This window comes from Clinocottus analis, unplaced genomic scaffold (genome assembly GCF_023055335.1).
Source record: "Clinocottus analis isolate CAN_PGR_092001 unplaced genomic scaffold, fCliAna1.0.p SCAF_12, whole genome shotgun sequence".
Taxonomy (NCBI): Eukaryota; Metazoa; Chordata; class Actinopteri; order Perciformes; family Cottidae; genus Clinocottus; species Clinocottus analis.
In genome coordinates this window covers 17,708,595-17,724,411 of record NW_027175843.1, presented here as the reverse complement: position 1 = coordinate 17,724,411, position 15,817 = coordinate 17,708,595, and the positions used below count along the sequence as shown (strand labels likewise).

Below are 15,817 nucleotides of genomic sequence, written 5' to 3'. Positions count from 1 at the left end.
TTACTTTATGTTCTTACATTTCATATTCTGTGAATTAATTATGACCGTTGCTGCTGTTTCTTTCTTTCATTTTTGCTTTTTTACTTTGTGCTGATGATGTGAATGGATTTCATGTATGAGGAGGATTATTTTTATGACTAATGTACGATATTTGACTGTTAAAGACGGAGGTAATAAATGCAGTTTAGGGATGTTGTCTGTTGGACGGAGTCATTGTTTAAGATGGAGGTGAAGAAGTCCGACCACGCGACGCCTGTAAAACAATAACTACACGTTACAGATCGAACAAACGAGGTATAACAACCTGAGGAGGGAAGTTAAGACGTTCTGGGGGACAAAGTTATGCACTCTTTATGCTAAGCTAACTGTCTGCTAGCTGTAGATTCATCATTATCTTTACTTCTGACTCTAAAATGAAATTACTTTTCATTCAATCATAAGTTTTTAACACCTACATATCAACTTTAAATTTCAACATTTTCTAAATAGTTTACGAGTGACAAAATTCCCTCTGTGTTACCACGAGACAGTCAGAGTGTGGGCTATGGCTATCTCCTGGAGGCAGTATGCACCAGTATGTGCCAAAAACTCTGTAGAACGGTTTCGCTGGTCCATTGTTTTTACCAGAATGTGTGGAGCTTTTTCCCGTGTCCTAATCCTTTGTGTCTCTTTTCTGCCTCCACATCTGCTCCTGCGCTCCTCCTCTGTCCTCCACCTCCTCCTCTTCCTCCTCCTCTTCCTCCTCCGGCCTCCCAGGACAAGCTGTGTCTTCCTCACCACATCCTGGAGGAGAAGGGCCTGGGGAAGCTGTGCATGACGGTGCAGGCTCTGGTGGACGAGCCGTCCTCCAGACGCACCCCGCTGACGTGAGCGGCACAGACGGGTGGAGCTTCCCCCGACTGACGTGTAAAACAAACACACACGCCGCCCCCACCCCCCCCCCGGATCAAAAGCCTCACTTTAAGCTGCAAGCGCTCCTCTGCATCCTTCTCAGCAACAGAGTGATTTTGTTAGATTCAAAGATGCAAAATGGCGTGAAGGGAACTACAGATTAGTTTGCTAATTCAGGAGAGGGAGCTTCTGGGCGGAGTCAGTTTGATGCCACTCGTAGACGGGTGGAGGAATCAAGCAGCACCAGCAGCTGATCCTCACCGTCACATGAGTTGTTTTTGTGTTAGGTTCAGGGGAGATGTGTGTGGACATTACCACTGATCTCCTCCATTTCTTCAGATGAACATGAGAGATACAAACAGTCGACCAGAGAGCATAAACACAACTCTATGATTATTAACAGAAAGGAAGAAGAAGAAGAATATATTTTCTCTTATTTTCTTTTTCTTTCACTCGTTGTACCAAAAAATATGACAAAGTATTAGGGCCACATTGACCAGACACTTAACTTAAGTTTCAATATTTTGGTGAGCAAAACAATTTTACAAGACGATGTCATAATTCTACAACATTCAATAAATATTAAATATTGAGATTTTGTAAATTAATTGGAAACTATTATTGAGAGAACAACACAGGTGGCTTTTATTATTTAAAAGTAAAACTACAAAGACTTTTTTTTCTCTTGAAATTAATTTCAAGACTTTTCTGAATGAAGATTTAAATTATTTACAGATTTTTATTTGACAAAGTCATAATATTTTGAGAATGAAGCAGTATTACAAGATGTGGCTTTGTTCTTGTAAAACTATGAAAAGTATGATTTTTGCTACTTTGTAACTTGACTTTATTCTCATAGTATTTTCATGAAAACATTTTATTTGATTTTTAAAATCCGAGATGTTTTTCTGAGCGTCCGTGGCCCTAAAACTGTCGTCCAAAAACAGGTGCAGGGACTTTTTTTCTTTTGCTTAATGTGTTATTTAATTACAAACCGGTTCATCACGCAGGCTCCTCTGATTTTACAAACCATCACTTATGATTATGGATCTTTTACACTGAGTGGAAAGTCTTCCTGGACTGAGTCAAACCAAAATGTTCTAGTTTTAACTTGGAGCGAGGCAACTTTTAACCACAATTTGTATTTAAACATAAAGATATTTATAATATAAAGAGAAGCTGATAAGTTGTTTTGAGTTGTTGTACACTTTCAAAAAGAAATATGCCAAAAAATAGTTTTCTCTAATATATTTTAGGTATCATTTTGTCTGTTTTCTAGAAAGTTTCTGCTGACTTTCTGTGGAGTCCCTGAACCGACTCCGAGTCTGTTAATCTGGGACACTAATCTGAGTTTATCAAGCGTCTCTGATGGAGTCTCACACATCCAGGTGTCTAATCTATATTTTATATTTGCTCTTTCTTCACTTTGATTTCTTTCACACGCGTTAATCCGCGTCCCCTGAACGCATCTCCAGGGTTCCTTCAGCGAAACTCCGTCAGTGGTTGATGTTTATTTGCGAGCTTGAGTTTCCTCTGTGGGGGAGAAAACACACGAGGAAACACTCCTCGCGTGTGCGGATCATCTGGCGTTCTGTGTCGACGTTAATCGACTTCCAGACGCAGAGACGCTGGATAAATATCACAGTTGTGTATCAGATTTTTAATACTTCAGGAGCAGTGAGGAAAGAGATCTCGTGCGGACGCTCCTCCGGCTCAGACCGTCTGGATTGGTTTTTAAGGACATTTTTGCAAAACACTTTAAGTCTAAAAATGAACTCAGAAACAAAGAGTTTCATCTCAAAATATGAAGTTAATGTTCCTCGCGCATGTGATTTTTTTTCATCTTTGCCGGAGCTGCTGCTGCTTGAGATCAGAGATTCTGAGACTCAGAGTCGGTTTGGGTTTACTACACTGATGCTTCATTCCACTGCGTGTGTGTCTGCGTGTGTGTCTGCGTGTGTGTGTGTGTGGTTATGCAGATCACGCTCGACACTGAGAGTTGTTGGGGGGCAGCACGTCATGTGGAACGACTCTCTAAATCTCCTCTCCAGCAGCTGAACATGTTTCATATAGAAGTCTCTGGGCGATGGTTTTGTCTTTCTTTAATCTGCGTTATGCGAGTCGACCACCAGGGGGCAGTGAGCGCCGCTGCGATTCAATCAAGTGCCAGACGGCACTTTCAATTTGACTGTTCCTAATGAAGGCCGGTTGATTCATAAATCATAAATAGTTGAGCTGAGACTGGTTTTAAATGAACGTAGCAGCTGAAAGATATCTGGATCATAATGTCACGTGAAGACAGAAGAGGTTTTTAAACACCTGGTAATAAAAGTCGTCTCTTCTGAACTCTGAATCTGGAACTTTAAATACATTTCTTAAAATGTTCCTTCGATATATACTTCTATAACTTCAAACAATAGCATCGCATGTCTCCTGCTTTATTTGGTATCTTTTGACTCCCATTGGGGAAAGTAATATATTATATATAATATGACATGCTTCCTTGTTCCGGATGACATTGTAGCCGCTGGCAAATTACAAGAGCTGGCTCTGTAATGGACCATAATGATCACCGTTCTCTTCTTTTATCTTAATATAATTGAGATGGAATTGTAATATTTACCCATCAAATAATAATATACCACACTGAGAAGTCCTGCGTGTAAAAAAGGTGACTTAAGTCAAGAAAAAAGGATTAACTCAATATTTTCAAACCGTTTTTATTATTAAACTGCGTACTTATTGTACGTCGCTTTGGATAAAAGCGTCAGCGATGTGAAATGTGATGGTTCAATAAAAAGGAATAAGGATTATTTAATCTTTTCTGGATTGTAAAACAAATCCAAGATGAAACAAAACCACAAAACAAGTTGCAACAGTTCTCCGCTGTCGTGCAGCAGCGTGGGAACATCAACATGGACGTATGAATCATTTCATCATTATCCTTTATTAATACATTCGGGGTCTCAATTATACAGCTGTGTTCATCTATTTGTTTGAATGGGACATCAATATGATACTAAAACCAAACGTTTGGACCCGTTCATGTGTTATTGAGACATAAACCATAGTGATAACGTGACGTTCTGGGTTCGCGTGCTGCCCCTTCAGGAGCTCTCGGCAGGTCTGGGATCAGATCGCGCGTCTTCCTAAATGCCAAAACAAACCCACAAGCAGTGTCCCGGCGCTCTCGGACCAGCAGGCGAGTCTTTTTCTTTTTTTTTATTTCCGTGCATGTGATATAGCTCGCGATCCAAAGCTCGAGCGACACGCAAAGATTCAGCAGTAAAAAAAAACTCAAAAATAAATGATAAAAATAAATGTTTCCACTGGATCGATTTGACAGTTGCCAAAACAAACATTTACTCTCTTGTGATAAAATGTTTTTTATTTAAATGTACTTCAGCCTGTGTACATATTTTTTTTTTATCACAAAGATTTCCTGATGTTGAAATAATGTTTAAAAAAAAAAAAAAGATCAGTTATGTATGTATATGTATATTTCACCTGAACATACAAACTTTAGCATCTGATTAACGCACAATATGATTACAAATGTTCACATATTTCTACACTATCTGGTCATCTTGGTGAAGTAATGATGCAAATGTTTCATATACATTATATCGGCTTTTATTGTCTGATAACAGTATTAATTTTTTGCCTCGTGGCTGAAACGTGTGAAATAGAAGTAGAGCAACAAACTGTCGTCCTAATATTTTTCCCATATACGTGGCGTTAAATCATTTTCATTTAATTCAAAACGCCTGCTGAAAACAGTCTAAAAGATATGAGGAGTATAATGTCAAAGAAAATGGAGGATTTGGGTCATTCATTGATATTTGCTTGTTCGTAATGAACATTTTCTTCATAATAATCATGTTTCATATCCACAAATTTTATACTCGTCATCACATTCATTCGGGGGGGGAAAAGCAATAAAACTGCTTCCCCGCCCTCCCACCCGACAGAATCTGCACTTTAAACTTCTATATTTATATCTTTGTTTTGGCAACTGGGAAAATCTTGAATCACCTTTTTAATCTGAAATGAGAGAACAGAGAATTCATAAATGTGACGCTGGTGTAAATTGTGTAAATGGTGGTGAATCAAACCTGCTGAAGCAGTGTTGGTGTTTTTAATGTCTCTTATTTTGTATATAAATATTGTCCAGAAACGGCCTGTACTCACATTTTTGTACTTTTCTGACTGGGAGGAAATTTATTTTTTATGTGACTTTGATGTAACATAACCTTTTGTAACTCTTTGTGAACCTTTTGTGTAATTTGTTGTACAGCAACTCAAATTGAAATGCATGAAATGTCCCTTTAATGTCGCCTTAACTGCTGTGAATACTGTATATAATGCACTGTACTTCTCATCACTATCAGTAAAGACCTCAACTGTCTAAATAATGCAATCGCTGAGTCTCAGTACTTTATGCACAAAGTATGTGGATGTCATATTAATATTACACTCATGTCATTCATCTGCACCTCAGCCCACGAAAAACCAGGGAAACATTTTAATAAAGTGAAACAACCATCTCGATGGTTTAGGGGTTCATGTTATGAAAATACAGCGAGGAGAGTTTCACAACAGATTAGTTAAGTTTGTCATAAAATTACATTTAATGTTTTTAAAATGTATACTATAGTATCAACTCATGAAAATGTTATTTATCATGACAAAAAATCATACTAATATATATGTATGTTGTAAAATGTCAGTTTTGATGAAAATGTAAGCTACAATTTTATCTAGATCTGTAAATATATAAAAATCTATATATCTATAAATATATATGGCATGAAAACAGTTAATCTTAAAGTCATGTTGTATCTGATAAATTATTACAGTGTCAATTATTTTAGAATGTTATGTATATATAGATCTATCTCTATAGATATGTAGTTATATTTCATGAAATCGGATGTGAGCTGGAGATTTTCATGTCGACTATATTCAATAAGAACAAAACACCTAAATGAATAACAGGACTTTATTCTTCAAAATGTTCAATGACAAAAGAAACTGAGCAAAAAAAACATTTTCGTCATTTCCACCGGTTCCATTATCAAAAACCACATGACACAATAAAGTTTGTGTCCTTGTTTGAGACTTTAGGAAAGCGCTGTCTGTCTAAACAGAAGGAACGAAGACTCATCTTCATTTTAGAGTTTGGTTTCCAGAGAACGGATGATGTCATCCTGCCGGGAGAGAGAAAGCGCCTCGCGGTCAGAGCGGCGAGCTCAGCGTGAGCGCCGGGTCTGAAAGGCGCCGGGCCGGACGCTCGCCTCCGCCGGCGAGCGATCAGGCGTTGAGGAACTTGGCGTGGTGCTTGATGTGGTCGCTCATGAAGGAGTAGATGAAGAAGTAGCTGTGGTCGTAGCCCTGCGGGAGGAAAGCACGACTTCAAGGTCACGAAGGTCAAACCAAACGGATTGTTCAAGTCTGAACTTCTACAAGTTTGGGATTTAACTTAAAAACATCGTCATTGGATAATTTATTATTTTTTTGGTTTGCAGCTGGTATACTGTGAGTAGTTGTTGCTTTTATTTCATGGTTAATTGCATATTGTTTGGTTTAACGCCCCAAAAAACACAATCAATAGTTCATCTGCATTGTTACTATAAATGTTTTATTGATCTCCTGCAGCCTCATTACCTTGTGTGTCTTTTAGATTGTCTTCTTTTAGATGTTCAGATATGTATACTTAGTTATTTATTATTTATTACCAATTCAACTCATAGTTTTTCTTAAGCTTCGAGACTTTCATTTTATGTTTAGTTATATATGTTTCTAATGATTAATATACTTCATTTTCCAGACTGAGGATTTAAACATGACTTTGTCCAAACTTGTCATTTGTTACATTAAACAAAATTATTCACCTTAACGTTTAAACTAAAACTTTGATTAATAAGGAAAATAATGCGACAGCCCTACTTGATTACCTGCTTTACCCAGCATGCAACTGACGTGTGTTCAAATGACCCCATGATGTATTCAAATGACCCCATGAGGTGTTCAAATGACCCCATGATGTGTTCAAATGACCCCATGAGGCGTTTAAATGACCCCATGAGGTGTTCAAATGACCCCATGAAGCATTTAAATGACCCCATGATGTATTTAAATGACCCCATGAGGTGTTTAAATGACCCCATGAGGCATTTAAATGACCCCATGATGTGTTTAAATGACCCCATGAGGCGTCAGAGTGGAAGACTGAAGGAACCGACCGGCTGCAGTCTGAAGACGACGGGGATTTTCTTCTCCGAGCAGACGGCGATGAGGTTGTCGGGCAGCAGCTGGCTGGCCGACAAGAACTGGTCGTCGCGGCCCTGATCGATGAGGACGTCGAGCTGAGGGCCGGAGTACGACGCCGCCAGCACGGTCGCGTCGTACGCCTTCGGGAGAGAAAGAGGAGAACTGAGAACAGGAAGCTGGAGAATTCGTCAAAACAGATGAAACTAATGCGAAAAAATTCAGAAAAATGTAATTCTAATTTCGGGAGTTGGTTGGTTGTAGATCTGCATCTGATGAAAGATGTCGTTCTACAAAGTTAACTACTACTCTACTTTCATTTAGACTAAATAAAACATTTAACAGTAAACTAATGTAATAACATTACTGACGACTTCAGGACCGTTAATCCCATATGAATGAGTGGGATTATTATTGAGGAGTGTTAGTGGTCGTTAACTTTACTTTCTGGCCCATGATCACTTGTTTAGTGTTGACATGGAGAGATCAATGAGTAGTGGTGGAAAGTACCTGAGAAGAAGTACAAGAACCTCAACGTTGTACTTGAGTATTTCCATTGTATCATACTTTGTACTTTTACTCCACTACTCTGGGTTTCAGAGGGAGACAGTGTACTTTATATTTATTTAACATCCTTGGTTCCTTTTCAGATTAATAATAAAACTAATTCTAATGTACTATTATGGATCCCTTTGTGAAATGTATGCAGTATCTATGTAGTAAATTCTAGCAACATTAATGTAATTAACACATTAATGTATCAATGATTATAATCCAATAAAACAACATATGAATCTGAACAATCTGAAGATACTAATACTTCAGTCCTTCACCGAAGTGAGGTTTTGAATGGAATCGCACGGTCCTCACCTTGATAAGACAGAACAATGATCATAAGAAGTATTAATTATTCGTCTGCAGAGCTCTCACCTCCCAGGCGGCCCGGTCGGGCCCGAGGTAGCCCGAGAAGGCCTTCTGACCCCAGGGACACTGCACCGGGTTACAGATGGGAGCGAAGGCGGACACGGCCTGCAGGACACACACCAGGACACGCAGTGGTCAAGTAAACACGTGCACACACACACACACACACACACACACACACACACACACACACACACACACACACACACACACACACACACACACACACAGTGCTGTTTGAATCGCTCTAAATAGACTTTTTTAGAAGACAAAAATAGACCATTGCTCTTTTTTTTTTGCATTACTCATTTCACAAATAACTGAACTGCATCTAGTCTCTCTCATTTAAAAAAAAAATATTATATTATGTTATATTTCTCAAAAAATAATCATAATACTTGCTTTATTTTTAATAACTTTTAAAATATATATTTTACAGATAACTCGTCTTTCTCTTGTTTTATTTGTATTGCTATGTAATATTTTCAAATAAATATTTAGATTAATTGCTTTATTTATTTTTTTTACTTTTTTTTTTTTACATTATACATTATTATTTTGCAATATTTCTTATGAAATAATAATTGCTTTATTGCTTGAAATTTTAGGTAAGTTATATTTTAACTATTAAAGTTCATGGTTTATGTGAAGCTAACGTTCATTCTGTGGTTCTGTAACAATAACAATTAAATTAAATTAAATTAAATTAAATTTAAAAAAATGCTCCAAACTGCAGAAAACGCTCATGGTCTCATTGGACTTCAACAAAAGAAAACAGTGCGTTGTGTTTGTTGTTTTGTTTATTAAACAGCTGTTTTCCTCAGGATTAGAAATGAGTGTATTGTAGCAGTGAATTAATGTTCAGTTTGTGTGTATAAAGTGCATTTAAATAATTCACTGAATAACAACATTGACTGAATATTTTTTCCTGTTACATTTACTGGAAATAAAGGTGTTGATGATAATAAAGACGTCAATGTTCTACACATGCATACATCTCCCTGAATGTTACGCAATACCTTGTATTTCCCAGGGTTCTTCAGGGCGCAGATGAGCGCCCCGTGGCCGCCCATGGAGTGGCCGCTGATGGACATCTTGTCTGGGTCGGTGGGGAAGTTGGCGTTGATTAATTTGGGGAGCTGAGAGAGATCATCAAGAAAAAAAACTAATTAGCTGAGTGTAAAATTGAAAAGTCGGCGTTTCGGGTGACACGAATCCAACGCACCTCCTCAGTGATGTAGGAGTACATGCGGTAGTTGGTCTTCCAGGGGTCCTGCGTGGCGTCGACGTAGAAACCAGCTCCGGTGCCGAAATCCCAGTTCTCATCCTCTCCCTCGATGTTGCAGCCACCTGGTGCATGATGGGAAACAATGACGCGTCGACAGGAAACCATCCGAGTCAGAAAACCTGCAGGCTAAAGGCTACGAGCTACATGAGCTACTACGATCACAGAGCTTTCAGCAGTCCCGTTGCATTGTTGGTAATGTAGGCACACGCTTTGGAGAAGGGAGAAGAATGCGACTAAGATATTATGATATGATATATATTGTAAAAATGCAGATTGGTAAGCGTACATTTTTTTTTAAAAAGTAGCATAAAGCTGCAGAATAACAAAATGTCAAAGTAAAAAAAAGGGTTAGGGGTCTGAATACTTTCTGTATTCCATCACTAATGGGGTGAATATTGATACTTTAAGCAGAATCAGGCCTTTAAAATATCCTATTTGGGTCAAATTGAACAGCACCTGTGTTCCGGTAAAGGAAAGCAGGTGTGTGTGTGTGTGTGTGTGTGTGTGTGTGTGTGTGTTTGTTTTACTGCCAGTGTGTGTGTGTTCATACGTGGACTGGTGTCCGGTGCGACGATGATGATGCCGTGCTCTGCAGCAGGGACCTGACTGCCTGCTTTAGTGATGAAGTTCTGCTCCGTACACGTGAGACCTGCAAAAACACAGAATGAAAACTGATGATGATGATGATGATGATGATGACCTGGAGTCAACACAGAGCTAAAATACACAGAGTGGTGATTTTCTATCATCTCCTATTGACGATAAATCTCATAAAAAGGACAATTAGAGTATTTACTAACAAGTAATGTATCTGTTGTTGTGAAAAAACTATTAAAACATATCAATGATTACAAATGTTGCACGAGGTGACAAGTGACCACAAACACACACACACACACACACACACACTGTAGTGTATTCTGAACACAGTCATGTTGCCACAACTACTCACTGACTATAAAGCACCAAATGTGGATTAATCTGCCTCCTCTTTTCAGATTAAATAAAACTACAGTGACCATCTGTTTTAGGAAACTACTAAACTGTTTTTTTTAACCATGAAACTGAGGGATTGCGGCTGAAAGTGAGTTACTTTGTGTCAGCGTCACACTCACCAGAGAGCCAGTACATGACGGGACATTTTTGGGTCTCGGCCTTGGGAGGCAGGAAGACGGCGAACTTCATCTTACACTTGAGCTCAGAGCTGCGTGGAGGAACCACAGACACACGTGAATTAGTACCTTCATATGTAAGTGTAGGAGTGCGTGTGTGTCGCAAGGTCTGATTGTAAATTTGTACATGTTTAGCACACAAATCTCACCTTTCATGTTCGAAAACCTTCTGGAAGCCACCAGCGCACTTGTTGGAGGACACTTGTGTGTGAGCCATATTGGATCTGTAGAAAACGCCGAATGACAATAGTCTTTTGACACAGTGCATATATTGTCACCTAGAATAACGAACAAATACCAATATTTTACTACTGCTGTTCAACTGATTTAATGTGGATTACATCTTATTTCACAATACAGCTTAACTGCAAGACACATCCCTTTCAACCACTCACTTTGAGAAATGTCAAAACTGCATTTTACTTTCAAAATAATCATCTTAAATAAAAGGGAACTTAATCAACAGTACTTGTGTGAGTAAACTGGCTTATTTTCTGCTGTATAACATCATGCATATGGACACGTAGCAGCTGTATTACAGCTACATGCAGTAACAGACTGCAGTCAAGTGAGTCCACATCCGCCGAGTGAGCCTCAATTGCAATTCTGAATGCACCTTTATTCAAGGTGCTGACTTTGAAGTCACTTTTCTCCAAAACTGTACAGTAAAATCTCATGGCCATACACATGGTCAGAGCTGGTGTCAGTCTGAACAAGACTGCGTTGTGATATTACTTTACAAATTTAACGATCTGTTTTTATAGCAGTTTGAAAATTGGAAATTGTGAAATTATGAATATCATTGTCATTGAAGCTGACTTTGAAGTCACTTTTCTTCAAAACTCTACAGTAAAATCTCATAGCCATGTACATGTGCATAGTAGAGGTCCCCCTGAACAAGACTGCGTTGTGATTTTACTTTACACATTTAAGGATCTGTTTATATAGCTGTTAGAATATTGGGATCTTGGGAAATTACTTTTTGTGCTATCTAAGCCACCGTAGACCACCATACCGTAACACCAGGAATAGACCAAAACACGTTTTTATAACACATTTTAAAAACGCATAACCACTCTTGTGCTTTATTCATTAGCAGAGATATTTTCAAATAGTTAACATAAATCTTAAGGGGAGTTTGGCGTGCTGTCCCACACTGGAGGGGGCGTGCATGGATTAGCAATTTAAGTTAGCTCGTGTGCTGTTAGCGCTCATTTACGAGTGTCTGCGAGACGTTAAAGCTTTTTATAACCTTTAGAAAAGCAAATACTCGAACTAGAAGCATACTTATCCAGTGCATACCTTATTAAACCACAGTATTAGGCTGAAAAGTGTGCTCAGATTGCTTAGCTAACTTCCCAGCCGGTGCAGAAGCGGCGTCACTAGACGGTACAGAGTCCAACAACGTCTGGCTGAACGTAATGACGTCACGGGGGCCGCCGCTCCACACGTTACGTTTCGGAAGTAATGTGGACGTTCGGACGCTAGATGGCGATAGTGTTCAGCAGAAAGATGCAATTGATTATTAGGTACATTATAATAATGAATTATATTGTGTGATAAATTACTATTATTTATTAGATTTACGTAAATGTATCTGTTTTAGAATAGGGTAAATGTGTGGCTAATTGTGTGATATATATGTACGTGAAAAAATGGTTCTTTCTCAATATTTTAATCATATTTAGAGATTTAAAAAAATATATGCATGTCTCTACGTCTGTGTGTAAGTCTGTCGGTCTGTATATTTGTTGATATATAAAAATAAATAGATATGTTGTGTCTATTACCGTGACGTGAACATTTATCACTGAAGAACAAAAACACGATATGCAAACAATCAGCGTGAGCATGAACGTATGATGAAGACAAGACACGATATGACAAGAAGCCAAGCAGATGAGGGCAGACATGGCCGGCATGCAGAAACGTAGAGATGGGAAATCCAGGAGCCTTCAAATGTAAGTTCCCTGTTAAAGGCGGGCTGGCCAGAAACATTCTCCATCGGGGAACTCCATCAGACATTAGAGTCTCTGCAAAATACATAACAGCTATAAAGCTTCACCACTGAATTTTTAAAAGCTTTAACCATTGGCGACCACTTCTAACCTGCTTTGTGTGAAGTAAAGCAAGTAAAATGTGAATAAAAATGTAATGACTGTCCTCCTGTATGTTTATATTCTGTGAAAACCCTAATTTCCCTGAAATAAAGTGTGTCTTTGTAGATCTGTGTGTGTTTGTGTGTTGGTCCCCATATTATCAGCTTCCTCAGCAGTCTTCATCCCTCTCACCGCGTACACACAACCTAGATCTTAAATTATTTATCAACACAAACACAGCTCACCGAGACTCGTGTCCTGTCGGTCTTGACTGCTTCCTAAATTAGACCGTTTCAAATCATCCACCACCCCCACCAGCCCCCTCCCACCCAAAAAAAGAGCAGATTAAATTCACTCAGCATCCTCAATACTCCCCCTGCTCCCAACATGATTATGCTCACGCCTGCAGCCATGCACCAATGTGTGCTGGGACGATTCCATTTAGAAATTAATTTGTCACACGTTTCTGTTTTCCTGCTCATCATTTATATCTCTCAGTGGAAGGCCCTGAGAGTTTGGAGCCACTGTCCTCAAACTGGTGTGTGTGTGTGTGTGTGTGTGTGTGTGTGTGTGTGTGTGTGTGTGTGTGTGTGTGTCGGTCGTGTGTGTGTCATATGTGTGTTTGTGTGTATCATTCGGATGTTTGCGTGTGGTGTGTTTTTGTGTGTTGTTTGTGTGTCATGTGTGTGTATGTGTGTGTCATATGTGTTGTTTGTGTGCATGTGTGTCATTTGTGTCTGTCATATTTGTGTGTCGGTCGTGTGTGTTCCATGTGTGTGTATGTTTGTGTGTGTCATATGTGTGTATGCACGTGTTGTTTATGTGTCATGTGTGTCTTATGTGTGTGTGTGTGTGTGTGTGTGTGTGTGTGTGTGTGTGTGTGTGTATTCCTGTACTGGTTTAAATCAACAACCCTGAAGTGTCCTTGAAGGTGCAGTGTGTCGGCGGCATCGAGCGATGAGGTTGCAGAATTCAACAAACTAAAACTTCCTGTGCAGCAAACATGAAGATGGACGCCTCTAGAGGCAGCGTCTGCTTCATCTACAGTAACATAAAACATACATAACAATATTATATTCCTTTTCTAGAGATAAATCACCCTAAATGCTACACACTGCACCTTTAAACAGCATTTACTATCGTTGGACTGCACCTGACCTCTGACCTCTGACCTCTCACTGTGGGGCTGAGCTGCTGACCAATGACCTCTGCATTCATTAATGGTTCATCAATATTTAAATGATATAATTTCATATTTTTTTTAAATAGACTTGAAGTTGTTTGATAACAGAGCCAGAATATTTCTGAGAGTAAAATCCTAATATTTCATGATTAAAATTGGAATAATTCAAACTTAAACTTTAGTACGTTTGTCATATTTTACATAAATACATGCAATTTGCTCTCTGCATTTAAGCCATCTGTAGCAATTCAGGAGCAATGGGCTGCTTAGAAGCGAGCAACTAACTAGCAACTATTTGATAATAAAGTCACAATTTTTTGAATAAAATAATAATATGTGAACTATAAAGTCTAAAACTAAATCTTTTCTGGTAATAATTTGAATTTATTGTGATATCATGCTTTGTTCGACATCACATAATCCCTCTTTTTCTTTTGGCTCGTCGTTTCTTGCAGTTCATTCTGGGGATTTGAGGATTTTCCCCGTTTCGAAGGGAGATTTCACAGTTATTTAACATCGCTGTTTCTTGTGAGTGTTTATGCAGATTTATTCATCCGAGCAAGTGGAGCTGCCGACCACCGATGCTCATGGGAGTTGATGACCTGAGTCGCCTCAGTGCGTTGGCACTGGATAAAGACACACACACACATGCACATACACAAACACACACATGACATGACATGTGTGTTTCATATTTTTATGTCTGAACTGAGCTAAAAAACTGAAAAAGAGTCAGATTCGTCAAATCCATCCCAGTCGACCTCCACTTTACGTTGAAATAAGTGATTCTTTATGAACCTTGTGTTCAGTTTAGCAGGATTAGAGTAAAATCTGACCATGACCAGATGTCCTAAAATTGATATGCAGATAATAACATGATTTTTCCTCGTGCAGAACACTTGTTGCTTCATCTTTATGTAAAATAATCAGCATTAATGTACGACATCCTGATGCCTCACGAGCCACTAAAAGACCTTTCAGTCAATTCATTTGCTGGACAAATATATGACATCATGATCGATCCCTGCGAGGGTCATACGTCCTGTTTAAATATTTATGCATCATTTATATGTGAGGACAGAGACAAGGCCAGGAGAAGTATTTCGGGATAATTTGCGCATTAATAATCAATGAGGAGCTGACAACCAGTTATTAGTCACTGTAATACTTTAAATATGTTTTAACAGTAATACATAATCCAGAAGTCTCCCTGAAAACATGTTTCAGTGTGAAGACTTTTCCAATTCGACCTTCTGCGTATTTTAAAAGTTCCAGTTAATGATTTTATGATGAATAAAGATGTAGTTTTGCTTGTTTTTGACTTGTTGGTCTGTGGGTTTCTTCAGGCCATCTGGAGTCAGCGGCTCATCACTGAACTGTGGCCACAGGTGTCTAATGAGCATATTAATAATAAATGGACATCTCCTGATTAACAAAGCAGAAGCTGGAGCGACTTTGTTTCTACACTGAAGAGAAAAAAACATAATTGGACATCGGGAGACACATTATTCATACGCTGTTATTGTTCAATTTTTCTGGGGAACCATTAAAAAAGAAAATACAAACTATTGTGACCCAAATTATATGAGGTTGTATCCATAAACCTGTGAGTAAATTAATGTTCCTCATCATTTTTATTATTCCAACCATTTCTGTTTCACCTTATATTATCTTGAACAGGTCAAGCAGCCATTTTGAAGAGATATATACGCGCATGTGTGTGTTATTTAAAACATATACACATCCTAAAACACCAAACAAATGCATTTAGGCAGAATTAATAGACCAACTTTCCTCCTCGTGAGGCTCAAAGGTGAAACGATGAAATAAATGTGAGATAAAAGACTCAAAAGAGATTCTTCAAATGTGTTTGGCGACCCGAAAGAGAGCTCCTGCGTCCCTCCTCTGGGTCCAGACCCACTCTTTAGCCACGACTGTGTTATTCTGTTATAAACAATATCAAAATATCATCATCAGATCTCTTTATTCC

The 15,817-nt window shown here is 38.6% G+C and overlaps 2 protein-coding genes across 4 annotated transcripts in view; one reads left to right on the top strand and one right to left on the bottom strand.

The window, feature by feature from the left end:
• lrch1 (leucine-rich repeats and calponin homology (CH) domain containing 1) overlaps positions 1 to 3,050 on the top strand; it is a 59,451-nt gene extending 56,401 nt beyond the window's left edge. For both annotated transcript variants that reach the window (XM_068572045.1, XM_068572043.1), the window contains one exon: positions 757 to 3,050. In XM_068572045.1, the coding sequence (XP_068428146.1) occupies positions 757 to 870 (114 nt within the window). In that variant the 3' untranslated portion in view covers positions 871 to 3,050. The remainder of the gene's footprint in view (positions 1 to 756) is intronic.
• Positions 3,051 to 5,875: 2,825 nt separating this feature from the next.
• On the bottom strand, positions 5,876 to 11,952 carry esd (esterase D/formylglutathione hydrolase). 2 transcript variants are annotated; one of them, XM_068572689.1, is made up of 9 exons: positions 11,848 to 11,952; positions 10,695 to 10,769; positions 10,489 to 10,577; positions 9,924 to 10,022; positions 9,311 to 9,435; positions 9,105 to 9,224; positions 8,092 to 8,190; positions 7,137 to 7,304; positions 5,876 to 6,285 (listed from the first exon to the last, which is right to left on the bottom strand). In XM_068572689.1, the coding sequence occupies exons 2-9, from the start codon at positions 10,760 to 10,762 to the stop codon at positions 6,205 to 6,207; spliced, it is 849 nt and encodes a 282-aa protein (XP_068428790.1). In that variant the 5' UTR covers positions 10,763 to 10,769; positions 11,848 to 11,952; the 3' UTR covers positions 5,876 to 6,204. The 2 variants fall into 2 exon arrangements, with proteins under 2 accessions (XP_068428790.1, XP_068428789.1); XM_068572688.1 differs by having other exon boundaries at positions 10,695 to 10,823; positions 11,848 to 11,942.
• Between the last annotated feature and the right edge of the window lie 3,865 nt (positions 11,953 to 15,817).

Coding starts and splice junctions, on each gene's coding strand:
- esd (XM_068572688.1), bottom strand. CDS start 10,813: ATGCACTGTGTCAAAAGACTATTGTCATTCGGCGTTTTCTACAGATCC. Junction 9,225..9,310: donor ACTCCTACATCACTGAGGAG/GTGCGTTGGATT, acceptor GATCTCTCTCAG/CTCCCCAAATTAATCAACGC. Junction 8,191..9,104: donor AGAACCCTGGGAAATACAAG/GTATTGCGTAAC, acceptor TGTGTCCTGCAG/GCCGTGTCCGCCTTCGCTCC.